Consider the following 15,250-nt stretch of genomic DNA (forward strand, 5'->3'; position numbering starts at 1 on the left):
ATTGAATTAACCTCACACCTTCGTATATGACTTGTGCTAATTAGGTGTGTTTTGTTTTTTTGTTTTTTTTTAAACCTGTTAATCTGTCTTAAAACTTCCATAAGGAACCATCAGCCTAAAGAAGGAACATAAGGAAACCATTCAGAAGTTCTGGATGAATGTTTTTCTTCTTATGTCTGTATGTAGGTAGTGACCGAAGGCAATAAAGGTCAGGACATCCTGTCTAGAGTGGACCCACAGCTCCTGAGGATGGCTTTGAGTGCATACCCCAAACTCAAGGCTGCTCTTTTTCCCCAGACTGGCCCAAGAATCACTTCAGTTTGTGACGTATCATTATACCACCTCATGCAGGTACATACAGTATATATTATCCCATTTATTAGTACTTTATTTCAGACAAGACATGCTCAGCAGAAATAACCGTCGAATTACAGCACAGAAGAACATGCCGCAGATAAGTTTAACCTCAAATGACCCAACACGTTGCCAACTTCTAAAGTAGTTGAAGTAAGTAAAGTTTCTTCCATTTAATTAGGAAGAAAATCCCTTACCCTGGGAGTTCTAAATTAATGGCTGTTGTCAATTAGCATTTGTGTGGAGAAGGTCTACTAATCACTTTGTCAGTGTGGCTCAAATTAACTGGCAACCGGATCACAGCAAACTCCGACAAACCTGAACCGCCTGTTCACGGAGGTTCTTAAAGCATCTCGCAAGGTACAGCATGTTTTAGAGTAATTGGAAGTCTCATGTTGGAGACGATTAGCTTTCAGGGTTCGCTTTCATTAGGTGTCTGACGACTAACTTTCATCTAACACATCACATTCACTTATAATTAGCAGTTCTGCGTTAAGGTTTGTTGGACTCTCGCAGACTTCTTACTGTTTTGGAAGCTTCACCCTCAGCCGAGTAATAACGGCTAATGAACCAGACAGCCTCTCTAGATAATGAACGTCTCGGTTTTTAACTTGTAGTAAGTTGAGTTTGGACTCCACTTTTGCTGCCATGAAAGAGAGAAAATGCATAAAGTGGACTTTCTGAAACCCTGCTGTCTGATTTCTCATTAAGATTGCCTTGTCATTCTGTTTGTATTAGTGTTAGGATAATAAGTTAGTCCATAAGATGTTGGTGAGGTAGAGCGTCATGCTGTTTTTTTTTTTTGGTTTTTTTTTGTTTTTTTTTAATTCATTTTTTTTTTTTTAATTTGCTTTGAGACTGTTGAAGATTTTGAATGTTGTGGTTTTATTTTTATTTTTTTTAATTTGTTGATACTGACATACATGCAACCTGCAAAAATGCAAATTTTCTAAATTCAGTTCAGTAGAGCAACGAAGGGAGTGGGCTAGTGAAAGAAACTTAAGCACAGGAATCGGAGACTAATAAATGGCAAAATTTTGAATTCATTACACCCTGTTAAGCCGCTCTACCCATATCTGCACAGGCGCATTCATTTCAAAATTGTCATAATTAGCAATATGTGGAGCGGCACGGTGGTGTAGTGGTTGGTTCTGGGTTCGAACCCAGTAGCCGGCGAGGGCCTTTCTGTGCGGAGTTTGCATGTTCTCCCTGTGTCCGCGTGGGTTTCCTCCGGGTGCTCCGGTTTCCCCCACAGTCCAAAGACATGCAGGTTAGGTTAACTGGTGACTCTAAATTGACCGTAGGTGTGAATGTGAGTGTGAATGGGCGTCTGTGTCAGCCCTGTGATGACCTGGCGACTTGTCCAGGGTGTACCCCGCCTTTCGGCCGTAGTCAGCTCCAGCTTGCCCGCAACCCTTCACAGGATAAGCGGTAACGGATAGCAATATGTGTTAGTCTAGCAAATTATGGTTACACCTTCTTAAAAATAAATCTGTAAGTAGCTTTCTTCTGTTGATCAATTCTGGCAAGTTTGTACAACATGTAATATAAAAAGGAAACCTAAATATAACTCTAAAGTCTGGGTGAACACTGAGAGAAAGCAATCAAAAAATAGGACTACACACTTTGTGTACAGTTAGTGTGGATATAAGAGGAGAAGCTATCACAGCTCTTTTTTTTTTTAATCATCTTCGTATCAGTGTTTTTATATTTTTAATTTACTTTTGTAGAGTGCTTTTATTTTGGCTCTCTGACTTTTCCCTGGCATTGCCCACTAGTCATTAATATTCATAAAACAGGAGTCTAATATTAATTAATATTTCTTAGCTAGCTAATTATTTTAAATGCCAGTCCAAGCCAGTGTGTTGTGTTCATTGACGTGTGTGTGTGTACCATTTTTATATTTGTATATACTTCAGTCAGCCAGAACATTAAAACCACTGGATGGTGAAATGAATAATAGGGTGCATCAGTTGCCCCCTAAAAATGAAAAGTTCCTCCGATCATGATGCATTTTTGTTTTTATGTTCCTTTTGGTAAGAAAACACACTGGGTGAAATATTTTGACAAAATTCTAAAGTTTAATGGTGGCACCAGGAGGTCAAAGTTATGGAAAAAGCTGCTATTTTATGACTTTTATGACAAAATTTCAATCACTTTTCATGAAACATTATGGCACCTTATAGAGTATACCAAATATCTTAGATACACATTTTTAGTACATATTCTAAATATATTATCAAGCACAGTTTGAGTTTTAGCTGTTCATTGAATCATTGTTCAACTACTTTTAAACAATACAAATGTATTCTGAATCACATTAATGCTTCTCAATCCCTTGCAAAGGTTCTTAACATAATCTCTGGGTCACAAGAAATCAATAAATGGAGTCCAACATCGTGATTCAAACCTTACGCGAAAACATAAAATGAGCGTTTTTTGGCAAAAAAAAGAACCTCATGGTGCCACCATTAGACTTTTGAATATGGTCAAAAAATTTACAGGATGTCTTTATTGGTGAAAAGGAACACCCAGACAAAAATGCATCAGATTTTATGAAAGTGAGGGCAACTGATGCACCCGAATGAATAACGTAATCTCATTACATTGAGATTGTTAACCTGTCAAGGGATATATTAGTCAGCAAGAAAACAGTCAGTTCTCGAAGTTGATGTTTTGGAAGCAGGAAAAATGGGCAAGCACAAGGATCTTAACTTTTGACAAGGGCCAAATTGTGATTGCTTGATGACTGGGTCAGAGCATCTCCAAAACAGTGTGGGGTGTTCCTAGCATGCAGTGGTTAGTACCTACCAAAAGTGATCCAAGGAAGGACATCCAGTAAACCGGTGGCAGGATCATGGGTGTCGAAGGCTTGTTGAATTCACATGGGGCACGAAGGCTAGCCCATATGGTCCAATCCCACAGAAGAGCTACTGTAGCACAAACTACTGAAAAAGTTAATGCTGGATGTGACCGAAAGGTGTCAGAACACATAATACATCACAGCTTGCTGCGTGTGGAGCTGCATAGCCGCATACTGGTCAGAGTGTCCATGTTGATCTCCATCCACCACTGAAAGTGCCAACAATGGTCCAGCCGAACTGAACCATGGAGCAATGGAAGAAGGTGGCCTGGTGTGATGAATCATGTTTTCTTTTACATCATGTAAACAGCCAGGTGCTTGTGTGTCACTTACCTGGGGAAAAGATGGTACCAAGATGGACTATGGAAAGAAGGCAAGCAGACCGAGGCAGTATGATGTTCTGGGCAATGTTCTGCCAATAAACCTTGGGTCCTGGCATTCATCTGGATGTTACTTTGACATGTACCACCTTCTTAAATGTTGTTACAGACCAAGTCGACCCCTTCATGGCAACTGTATTCCCTAATGGCAGTGGCCTCTTTCAGTAGGATAATGTGGCCTGCCAAACTGCAAAATTGTTCAGGAATGTTTTGAAGACCATGACTGAGTTCAAGGTGTTGACTTGGCCTCATAGTTCCCCAGATCTAAATCAGATTGAGAATCTGTAGCATGTGCTGGAAAAACAAGTGAAGGCCCCACCTCACAACTTGAAGGACTTGAAGGATCTGCTGCAATTAATTTGATTTATAGGTCAAAAAGGATTTGCAAATCCATCCATCTGTAGCTGCTTATCCTGTACAGGGTCGCAGGCAAGCTGGAGCCTATCCCAGCTGACTATGGGCGAAAGGCGGGGTACACCCTGGACAAGTCCCCAGGTCATCACAGGGCTTACACACAGACAACCATTCACACTCCCATTCACACCTACGCTCAATTTAGTGCCACCAGTTAACCTAACCTGCATGTCTTTGGACTGTGGGGGAAACCGGAGCACCCGGAGGAAATCCACGCAGACACGGGGAGAACATGCAAACTCCACACAGAAAGGCCCTTGTTGGCTGCTGGGCTCGAACCCAGAACCTTCTTGCTGTGAGGCGACAGCGCTAACCACTACACCATCGTACCGTCCGGATTTGCAATTCATTGTGTTCTATTTACATTTTACCTAGCATGCCAACTTTTCTGTAATCCAGGTTTTGTGTGTGCGCACACGCATGCAATTATAATTGTATATACAATCATTCTGATGTGTATAAGAATTTAGTTTGCTAAACGCTAATGCATTTTTGATGGACCAGTTATAAGTCAGTGATTCTAAACTTTTTTTTGTCACTGCTTAAAGCAAGATGGCCTTTCAATTTCATAACATCAGTGAAATTTCCTTCAGGAAAACCTTTTTCAGAACTCAACAAAGTAGAAAATGTAAAAATTAGGCCATTTGAAGGGTTTTTCCATGCTGACACACAGTTTAGATGAAGGTTTTTTTGTTGTTAAAGCAAGACGGCCTTTCGATTTCATAACATCAGTGAACTTTAGTTCCCTCTGAAATGTGGTCATGGTGATGTATTTATTTCTGTAATATCTCACAAAATATCAGGCCATTCTGTGGCTGGGAAGTTATTTAATTTGAGAGGATTTCCGAGCAAATAACATGCATGAAATCGCTCGCTTCGTGCGGTCAAGCAGAGGAAGTTTGTGTACGCATGTGCAGGTTTACCTCGACCGGGCACTGACCATTACATTATTTTGTCGCTAAACGAACAGCTGATCACTCCGAGGTGCTCGCTGACTAACGATATTTATTAGTTTGGTCCTGCGTTTTCCTTTCCTTTGCAACATAGTCTTTTTCTTCTTGCTTTCTCTTACTGTAGTTGGTCTTTCACGTTTCATTCATACACTCTCTCATTTTTTTTTTTCTTCTCCTGTTTCAAATTTGTATCCCACAATACCTTGCACAAACGGGGAAAACCCACCACGTGATGCATGATGTAGTATCTTGAATTGGGTTATGGTGAAGCAGGAAAAAAGAGCAGAGAATTTAGGGCCAAGTGGCCCTAAATTCATTGTTTTATTTAAAAAAAAAAAAAACTAAAAATTCGAAGTCTGCGATTTCAAATTCAGTAGCTTTCAATCCACTAAACAAAAGTAATTTGGGTGTCAAGGAAAATTCTTTTTTTTGACTTGAAAAAATCTGAAAGGCAGTCTACCTTTAACTGAAGAAACCATACTACAACCCCTGGCAAAAAGTATGGAATCACCAGTCTTGGATGAGCACTCATTCAGACGTTTTATTCTGTAGAACAAACTGAGATCACAAACATGATACAATAATAAAGTCATTCCAAAGTGCAGCTTCTTGGCCTTCAGAAACACTAAAACGAAGAAAATACATTGTGATAGTCAGCAAATGTTACTTTTATAGACCAAGTACAGGGAAAAAAATATGGAATCGCTCAATTCTGAGGAAAAAAATATGGAATCACTCAATTTTCAGGTAGAAAATAAGGACTCACCCAGTCAATTTCCTTTCCCTAAATTGACACCTGCCTCAGATTAGATCTGCTCGTTAGTCTGCAGTTAGAAACAGCGCAGTTCTCACACCTTGGAGGGCTGCTGGACCAAGTGGATTGGTAAGAATCATGGCTCCAGCAAGAGAGATGTCTCTTGAAACAAAAGAGAGGATTGTCAAACTTCTTACAGAAGGTAACTCTTCACGCATGGTTGCCAAAGATGTGGGCTGTTCACAGTCAGCTGTATCTAAGATATGGACCAAGTACAAACAGCATGGGAAGGTTTTTAAAGCCAAGCGTACTGGTAGACCAAGGAAGACATCAAAGCGTCAAGACAAAAAACTTAAGGTCATATGTCTTGAAAACCGAAAAAGTACAACAAAACAAACGAAGCATAAATGGGAGGAAGCTGGAGTCAATGTACAAGTATGTGACCGAACCGTGAGAAATCGCCTAAAGGAAATGGGATTTTCATATAGGAAAGCTAAACGAAAACCATCATTGACACCTAAACAGAAAAGAACAAGACTACAATGGGCTAAGGAGAAGCAATCATGGACTGTGGATGACTGGATGAAAGTTATCTTCAGTGATGAATCACGAATCTGCATTGGACAAGGTGATGATGCTGGAACTTTTGTTTGGTGCCGTTCCAGTGAGATTTATGAAGAGGACTGCCTGAAGAAAACACCCAAATTTCCACAATCCTTGATGATATGGGGCTGCATGTCAGGCAAAGGCACTGGGGAGATGGTTGTGGTTACTTCTTCAATAAATGCACAGGTTTACATTGACATTTTGGACAGTTTTCTTATCCCTTCAATTGAAAAGATGTTTGGGGATGATGAAATAATTTTCCAAGATGACAATGCATCGTGCCATAGAGCAAAAACTGTGAAAGCATTCCTTGGTGAAAGACACATCCAGTCAATGTCATGGCCTGCAAATAGTCCAGATCTCCACCCAATAGAAAACTTGTGGTGGAAATTGAAAAAAATGGTCCACGACAAGGCTCCGGCCTACAAAGCTGATCTGGCAACTTCAATCAAAGAGAGTTGGCACCAGATGGATGAAGAATACTGTTTGTCACTCATCAAGTGCAAGCCGTTATAAAAGCCAGAGGTGGTGCAACTAAGTACTAGTGATGTGTTTTGAATGTTCTTTTGTTTGTCTGTTTTTCATGATTCCATATTTTTTTCCTCAGAATTGAGTGATTTCCATATTTTTTCCCTGTGCTTGGTCTATAAAAGTAACATTTACTGACTTCCACAATGCTTTTTTTTTTTTTTTTTTCATTTCTTTTAGTGTTTCTGAAGGCCAAGAAGGTGCACTTTGGAATGACCTTTATTATTGTATCATGTTTGTGATCTGAGTTTGTTCTACAGAATAAAACGTGTGAATGAGTGCTCATCTAAGACTGGTGATTCCATATGTTTTGCCAGGGGTTGTAGATGCAGATTGAACTTTTTCCTTAGTGTTTCATAATATTTTTTTTTTCTTTCCCCCCCACAGTCACTGCATTCATTGGATCCCTTCAGACTGTTTGGGTGGCAGTTTGCTAACACACTAGGCACTGCGGGTGGGCATTTCAGACACTCCTTAAGAAATTTTGTTCTTGCAAATTTCAAAGCCATTTTTTTTTGGGCAACTTGGCATGTTTTTGTTAAAAAAAAAAAAAAAATCAAGTTTTTAAACTCTGATGCTCAATCTGTCCATAGAAACATCAGCAGAGCTTCCTCATTTCTCCAGCCCTCACCTGGTTAATAAGTATGCACTCATTGAGAACCTGGACTTTTTATACTATCTCCAACACGGCAGACCTTCCTTTGCATACGGAATTTTCATTATTCAGCATCTGGCCGATTCCAGCAGTGTCAAGCTACAGTGAGGATTTTTTTATGATGTGTTAACTTGCTTTGTTTTATGCACTACTTTTATTATTTACAAGCTAATGAATGATCTTGTATCCCCAATGTAATTCATCCCTGCAAGTGTGTGTGTGTGTGTGTGTTGCTTCATTCCTTTTTAACATTCAGGATTAGTCGTGCTGTGGAGCAGACGTACTCTCTGGGCCTCCTGAATTTCAGCTCTCCATCTATAGCTGCAGCGTGTGTGTGTTTCTTTGAGTTGTTGGGTGTATGCAGTCTGAAATTAAGGGTGGACCTTAAGGCTCTCAATCTTATCCTCAAGCTCTGGAGTCAGAACTGTGAGGAGAGCAGTATGATCTCACTTAAACAATCTCTGGGTAAGGCACAGAAGTCTTACTCATCATATAGAAATATTTTGTGAATGATTATATGGATTTTGTTGGGGGGGGGGGGGGGTGTATGTTCATATTTTATTTATTTATTTTTGTATGAGTGCATAGTTTTATAGCTTTAAATGTACTCAAGCATTGCTCTGTCTTTTTTCTTGGTCTCAGTGGACAAGGTAAATAAGATGGTGGAAGCTGAGAGACAGACTCTAGAGGAATTACTGTTGCATGTGGAGGGGGCAGTGAGGGACGGTGTGGAAAGCCGAGGCATCAGCAGGTTCAGAAGTCTTCTCAAACATCTTTATTTAATCCTAAACGCCACTGAGGTTGCATTGACGGTGTAATATTTGTATTATAAAAACATTGTGTTGTGCAGAGAAATTTTGAATGAATAGATGTTCGAGTCCTGCATTATTAGCAGGACTATTTTTAGCTAAAACTCAAATGAGTCAAGTTGTTCTTTAATCATGTTTCAGATCTTCATATGAGGCAGGACAGGAGTGGGCTCTCCCTGTTCAGTTTTGTCACCTACATGATCTGCCCCTGAGCACGCGGTACCTGCAAGACTGTGCCAGCGATGGCCAATGGCTAAACTTCCTGCTGTTCGTACAGCTCCACCACTACCCTCTACAACAGGTGCCACACAATTATTTCAAATTATAAGCCTGTGCAAAATAATCTCTTGCATCCCAGGAAACCTCAATTTGCAGTTTTTCTGTTGATGTTAAAGCCAACTCTGATAATCTTCTCATCACTGTGATTAGTAGCAAACAAAGGCTTAGCTGTTAATCAAGTCAAAGCATTTGTCATATGGACAAATAAAACAAGTTTCCTTATACAATGAAATTTCTTCTTTTGCTTCCAACTTTGAATGCCAGGAGTACAATAATTCTAATGTGCAATATATGATCCGACGTAAATGTGTACAGTCTAATGTGCAGTTTACTGTGCAAATTTTATGTACAGTGCAGGATTGTTCAGTGTGCAAATCTGTGCAAGTTCTATGTACAGTGTGACTTGTACTTGGTGTGGGTCAGGGTGGTCAGAAATGTTGATCAGTCTGATGTCATGAGGATAGAAACTATCTCTGTCTAGAGGTCCTACATTTCACACTTCTATACATCCTGCCAGAGGGCATGAGTGTGAAATGACTCTGTTGGGGGGTGGAGGTGTTGTCTTTGATGCTACTGCCTCTTCTGTGGACTCTTTTTGGTGATGGATGTCCTACAGTCCTTAGGCCCACTTTACACGGGGACGGTCTGAAACAAAAACGCAAAAGTCCGTTTTCGTTCTCACTTTTTTCCGCGTCTACACGACCGTTTTCAAGGAGGAAATCTGCGTCTATACGGTGACGCATAAATGTGTGGAATTCAATTGGATGTGCATGCCAGGCGGCTTAGTGATGCTGTGAAAGACCTCCGCTATGTCTGCACGCATGCGCAACGTCTTCCGTCTTGTCTGGTCTGCACATCTGCGCCGCGAAAACTTTGACTGCTATGGCTACTCGTGAGGTTGCCAGAGCAGCTTGAAGGTCCGTTGGATCGATGTAATCAGACATGCCGTAGCCGTTCTATATGAGTGGGTGGAGCACAGAGGACGGCAGGACAGAGATCAGGTTTACAAATAGGCTTTATTGCCACATTTTTCAGTCTAACAATATTTTTAAACCAACAGAGACACACGCAACCGGCGTCTAACTTGGGGATGAGCGTCTCTGCTCTCCCTCTTTAAATAGGGCGCGGTCACTGGGAAGACACACACAAACAGGTTAATTGACATCAGGTGTAGTGATTCTGCCACTTACCTTCCTTGACTCCACCCTCCTGTCACAGACCGGCGCTTGACCACGCCCCCGCTGCCACACATGCTCTTACTATGACGTAAACGTGTACCCGACGTGAGCAGATCCGAGTAGAGTTTCGCGTATTGGGTAGTTTAGACGGATATGCAACGGGGGCTGTTTTTAACTTATCCACTCTGGAAGGCGTTTTCAATTTTTTCCGTTTTTCAGCCTCGAAAACGCCGTCCCCATGTAGACGAAAGGCACTTCCGATAAAATATTTAGTCGTTTTTTACCCGACAGCGTCCTCGTGTAAACGGGCCCTTAGTCTGCTTCGGAAATACAGCTACTGTTGTGCTTGGCTTAATCTTGGCTTGCTCTGATTGGCAGATTCCTACATGTGGGATTAAACAGTCCGAATCCTTCCTCTTATGTGTAATTTGACTTGAATGGAGTATCGGGCTGTCAGAGTATCAGAGATCTCGTCATGTTCATTACAATTTAGGCACTGCCTAATTTTCAGTATGGTCAGATCAGTGAATTTTAACTGGTTTTCAGATGTTTTTATCATATTTTATCTTGTCATTCTACATGCTTTGATTGATATTAAATATAACACTCAAGTTTGGGGTGGAGCACGGTGGCACAGTAGGGAACATGACCACCTCACAGCTCCAGATCTTGAGCTTGTGTTACTGTCTGTGTGAAGAGTCTGGACATGTTCTCCATGTCCATGTGCGTTTCCTCTGGGTTCTTTGATTTCCTCCCACATTATAATTGACTGTGCTACATTGCCCTTGGTATGAGTGAGGCCCTGCAAAGGTGTGTCTGCGTGTCACACCCAGCGTCCCTTGGATAGGCCTCTGATCCACTGTGACCCTGACCAGAATGAATGAACTGAAATCTGGTATCCTACTTGAATTTTTAATCGAATTCCATAATTGGCTAAATTTGTGTGTTATTTTTTAAAGCATACCTATAATGCTGTTTTTTTGTATGTTACCTTTGCTTAACTGAAAATGGTTCCTTTTGGACAGGTGAGACATCTAGCAGCCAGCTTCAGCCCAAGTCTGCAGGCTCACCTCTTCCTGGCCTTCCAGGACCTTCAGCTAGTGCACTCTCAACAACCCCTGGAAGTCCAGAGAGACTCTGTATGTTCCCTGACGAAACGGGAAAGTTCGGAATTCCCCAAGGATCTGTTTCAGGTCCTGTTCCATAGTCAGGAGCAGCCTAGCCCCTGGCAGTACCTGCTGAGTGAAGCTGTTGCACTGCATAGTCCACCACTTACAGTGCTGGCTGCTTGTCACCAGGTAGGGGAATTCCATAAGAAATTCTAACAGCAAACATGGAATAATTTAATCTGAGGAGAAATTCTGATGTGGCCCAGATGTTGCCCAACTCTAGAGCGAGTACACTGCTCAAATAACTATAGGGTTCCAACAGTAGCTAGAGATGTATGTTACTCTATTTTCGTATATCAACTCAAAGCCCAGTGGTTGTGCATACAGTGGTGCTTGAAAGTTTGTGAACCCTTTAGAATTTTCTATATTTCTGCATAAATATGACCTAAAACATCATCGGATTTTCACACAAGTCCTAAAAGTAGATAAAGAGAACCCAGTTAAACAAATGAGACAAAAATATTATACTTGGTCATTTTTTTTTTATTGAGGAAAATGATCCAATATTACATATCTGTGAGTGGCAAAAGTATGTGAACCTCTAGGATGAGCAGTTAATTTGAAGGTGAAATTAGAGTCAGGTGTTTTCAATCAATGGGATGACAATCAGGTGAGTGAGCACCCTGTTTTATTTAAAGAACAAGGATCTATCAAAGTCTGATCTTCACAACACATGTTTGTGGAAGTGTATCATGGCACGAACAAAGGAGATTTCTGAGGACCTCAGAAAAAGTGTTGTTGATGCTCATCAGGCTGGAAAACGTTACAAAACCATCTCTAAAGAGTTTGGACTCCACCAATCCACAGACAGACAGACTGTGTACAAATGGAGGAAACTCAAGACCATTGTTACCCTCCCCAGGAGTGGGCGACCAACAAAGATCACTCCAAGAGCAAGGCGTGTAATAGCCGGCGAGGTCACAAAGGACCCCAGGGTAACTTCTAAGCAACTGAAGGCCTCTCTCACATTGGCTAATGTTCATGAGTCCACCATCAGGAAAACACTGAACAACAATGGTGCGCATGGCAGGGCTGCAAGGAGAAGGCCACTGCTCTCCAAAAAGAACATTGCTGTTCATCTACAGTCTGCTAAAGATCATGTGGACAAGCCAGAAGGCTATTGGACAAATGTTTTATGGACGGATGGGACCAAAATCGAACTTTTTGGTTTAAATGAGAAGCGTTATGTTTGGAGAAAGGAAAACACTGCATTCCAGCATAAGAACCTTATCTCATCTGTGAAACATGGTGGTGGTAGTATCATGGTTTGGGCCTGTTTTGCTGCATCTGGGCCAGGACGGCTTGCCATCATTGATGGAACAATGAATTCTGAATTATACCAGCGAATTCTAAAGGAAAATGTCAGGACATCTGTCCATGAACTGAATCTCAAGAGAAGGTGGGTCATGCAGCAAGACAACGGCCCTAAGCACACAAGTCATTCTACCAAAGAATAGTTAAAGAAGAATAAAGTTAATGTTTTGGAATGGCCGAGTCAAAGTCCTGACCTTAATCCAATCCAAATGTTGTGGAAGGACCTGAAGTGAGCAGTTCATGTGAGGAAACCCACCAACATCCCAGAGTTGAAGCTGTTCTGTACGGAGGAATGGGCTAAAATTCCTCCAAGCCGGTGTACAGGACTGATCAACAGTTACCGGACACGTTTTTAGTTGCAGTTATCGCTGCACAAGGGGGTCACACCAGATACTGAAAGCAAAGGTTCACATACTTTTGCCACTCACAGATATGTAATATTGGATCATTTTCTTCAATAAATAAATGACCAAGTATAATATTTTTGTCTCATTTGTTTAACTGGGTTCTCTTTCTCTACTTTTAGGACTTGTGTGAAAATCCGATGATGTTTTAGGTCATATTTATGCAGAAATATAGAAAATTCTAAAGGGTTCACAAACTTTCAAGCACCACTGTATATGTGGTTGTCCTGGATTTCCTTGCTTATGTACACTCTAGTAATGTTAAAAAAAAAAAAAAAGTTTTATTTGAATTGTTTCAGGCTGACTAAAGCATCTTATGTGAATTTGATTGACAGGGTGCTGAGCTACTGCAGTGCCTGTGTGTATGGATCCTGACCTCTGTCGATGATGACGTTGCCCAAGAAGCTACCTCTCATATCAACGAAAGTCCTGGCCACTACACATGGACCCTTCATGACCTGTCAATCCTATGGAAGCTCCTCCTACAGAAGTGCAAGATCAGACCTCTGATTCGTGGTTTCCAGCTGTTTCAGCGGGTTAGGCACATTTATGTTAATGAGAGTAAATTAAGGACTTGTAGGAGCCACTCCCATCGACATATGGTCTTGCTATCCTCCATAAATCCTCCAAAATCTTTTGCTGATTAAAATAAATTGGTGTATTAGGAGAGGATGGCATATATTTTTAGTGGGTCCCTTTTATCAATTATCTGTCACAACACGACTTTTATTCATCATTCGAAACGTATTAATGTTTGGATTACTCCATAATGCCCAGTTCTCTGACCTCTCTTTCTTTCGTTTTCCTCTATTTAGGAATCTCCCCTGATCCACATGTTGCAGATGTACGAGCTCTGCTATGATTACAAAAACTACCAAGGAGCTAAAGAGAATTTACTGGAGTTTCAGAAATGTCTGCTTAATGTGAGATTTTTTTTTTTTTTTCTTTGTCACTCTCTTTATTTTTGTGTTTCTGTATACTTTTGTTAAATCCGTATCTCTCTCCTCTGGGTATGTAAATCTTTTTCTTTGCCAAGCTTTCTAATGAGCACCTACTACACTGCACTTTAGGCATGTAACAATTCACCAAATTTGTGATTGGGTTCACAATTCAATTTTTTTTTTTTTTTTTAAACAAATGAAAAATTAATTAGCAAAAAAGCAACAGTTTTCCTATTGTTTAAGTTAAATATTGTGGGGGGGGAACACACTTTTTGTTTAATTTTCTTAACAGACAATTCTTTACCTTTACTCCACCAGGTTGGTGTAAATATCTAAAATATTTTTTATTAAAAATGAAAAAGTTAATGACACACAGGCTTTTTCTGAATAAATCTTTCTGACCACTTTCGGCAGTCTGTAGAAAGGGCTCTGATTTCTTGTTAAATCTATTTGTAGTGTCAATCACACAAAAACTCTTTCCCATTTTAGATCTGCTTTTTTTGTGCGTTTTCACAGCATTAGAGCGGTGTTACTTCTGCCTACAGTGAAGTCACCTGTATATCTGCTAATATTCTCTCCACATTCACTGAATATGAGCAATTGTGTGCTCCGATAGCTTAGAAGTAGAGTAGCCAATCAGCTCATATACCATGAGTAGAGAAAAACAAAATGCTGGAGCGTGTTGCTGAACCAACCGAGGATAAAATAAAAACTCTTCTCGGCCCTCCCACCCAGAAAGCATGATCAGTTTTGATCTTTTAGACTCCCAACCTCAGTTGGCTGTGGCATTGTCAGGAGTCAAGCTTGCAGATTTCCACCAGCTTTAACTGTCATGTATAATATATACACACTTGAAAGTTTGTGAACCCTTTAGAATTTTTTATATTTCTGCATAAATATGACCTAAAACATCAGATTTTCACACAAGTCCTAAAAGTAGATAAAGAGAACCCAGTTAAACAAATGAGACAAAAATATTCTACTTGGTCATTTTTTTTATTGAGGAAAATGATCCAATATTACATATCTGTGAGTGGCAAAAGTATGTGAACCTCCAGGATGAGCAGTTAATTTGAAGGTGAAATTAGTCAGGTGTTTTCAATCAGTGGGATGACAATCAGGTGTGAGTGGGCACCCTGTTTTATTTAAAGAACAGGGATCTATCAAAGTCTGATCTTCACAGCACATGTTTGTGGAAGTGTATCATGGCACGAACAAAGGAGATTTCTGAGGACCTCAGAAAAAGCGTTGTTGATGCTCATCAGGCTGCAAAAGGTTACAAAACCATCTCTAAAGAGTTTGGACTCCACCAATCCACAGTCAGACAGACTGTGTACAAATGGAGGAAATTCAAGACCATTGTTACCCTCCCCAGGAGTGGTCAACCAACAAAGATCACTCCAAGAGCAAGGCGTGTAATAGTCGGCGAGGTCACAGAGGGACCCCAGGGTAACCTCTAAGCAACTGAAGGCCTCTCTCACATTGGCTAATGTTCATGAGTCCACCATCAGGAGAACACTGAACAACAATGGTGTGCATGGCAGGGTTGCAAGGAGAAAGCCACTGCTCTCCAAAAAGAACATTGCTGCTCGTCCGCAGTTTGCTAAAGATCATGTGGACAAGCCAGAAGGCTATTGGAAAAATGTTTT

The 15,250-nt window shown here is 40.7% G+C and overlaps 1 protein-coding gene across 2 annotated transcripts in view; it reads left to right on the top strand.

Annotated features, from left to right (window-relative positions):
* Positions 1-15,250, top strand: part of spg11 (SPG11 vesicle trafficking associated, spatacsin) — a 92,404-nt gene that overhangs the window by 49,195 nt on the left and 27,959 nt on the right. For both annotated transcript variants that reach the window (XM_060914583.1, XM_060914584.1), the window contains exons 19-27: positions 187-351; positions 7,240-7,306; positions 7,446-7,611; positions 7,764-7,972; positions 8,150-8,258; positions 8,458-8,617; positions 10,799-11,071; positions 12,996-13,196; positions 13,476-13,583. In XM_060914583.1, the coding sequence (XP_060770566.1) occupies positions 187-351; positions 7,240-7,306; positions 7,446-7,611; positions 7,764-7,972; positions 8,150-8,258; positions 8,458-8,617; positions 10,799-11,071; positions 12,996-13,196; positions 13,476-13,583 (1,458 nt within the window). The remainder of the gene's footprint in view (positions 1-186; positions 352-7,239; positions 7,307-7,445; positions 7,612-7,763; positions 7,973-8,149; positions 8,259-8,457; positions 8,618-10,798; positions 11,072-12,995; positions 13,197-13,475; positions 13,584-15,250) is intronic.

The sequence above is a fragment of the Neoarius graeffei genome, chromosome 2 (genome assembly GCF_027579695.1).
Source record: "Neoarius graeffei isolate fNeoGra1 chromosome 2, fNeoGra1.pri, whole genome shotgun sequence".
Classification (NCBI taxonomy): Eukaryota; Metazoa; Chordata; class Actinopteri; order Siluriformes; family Ariidae; genus Neoarius; species Neoarius graeffei.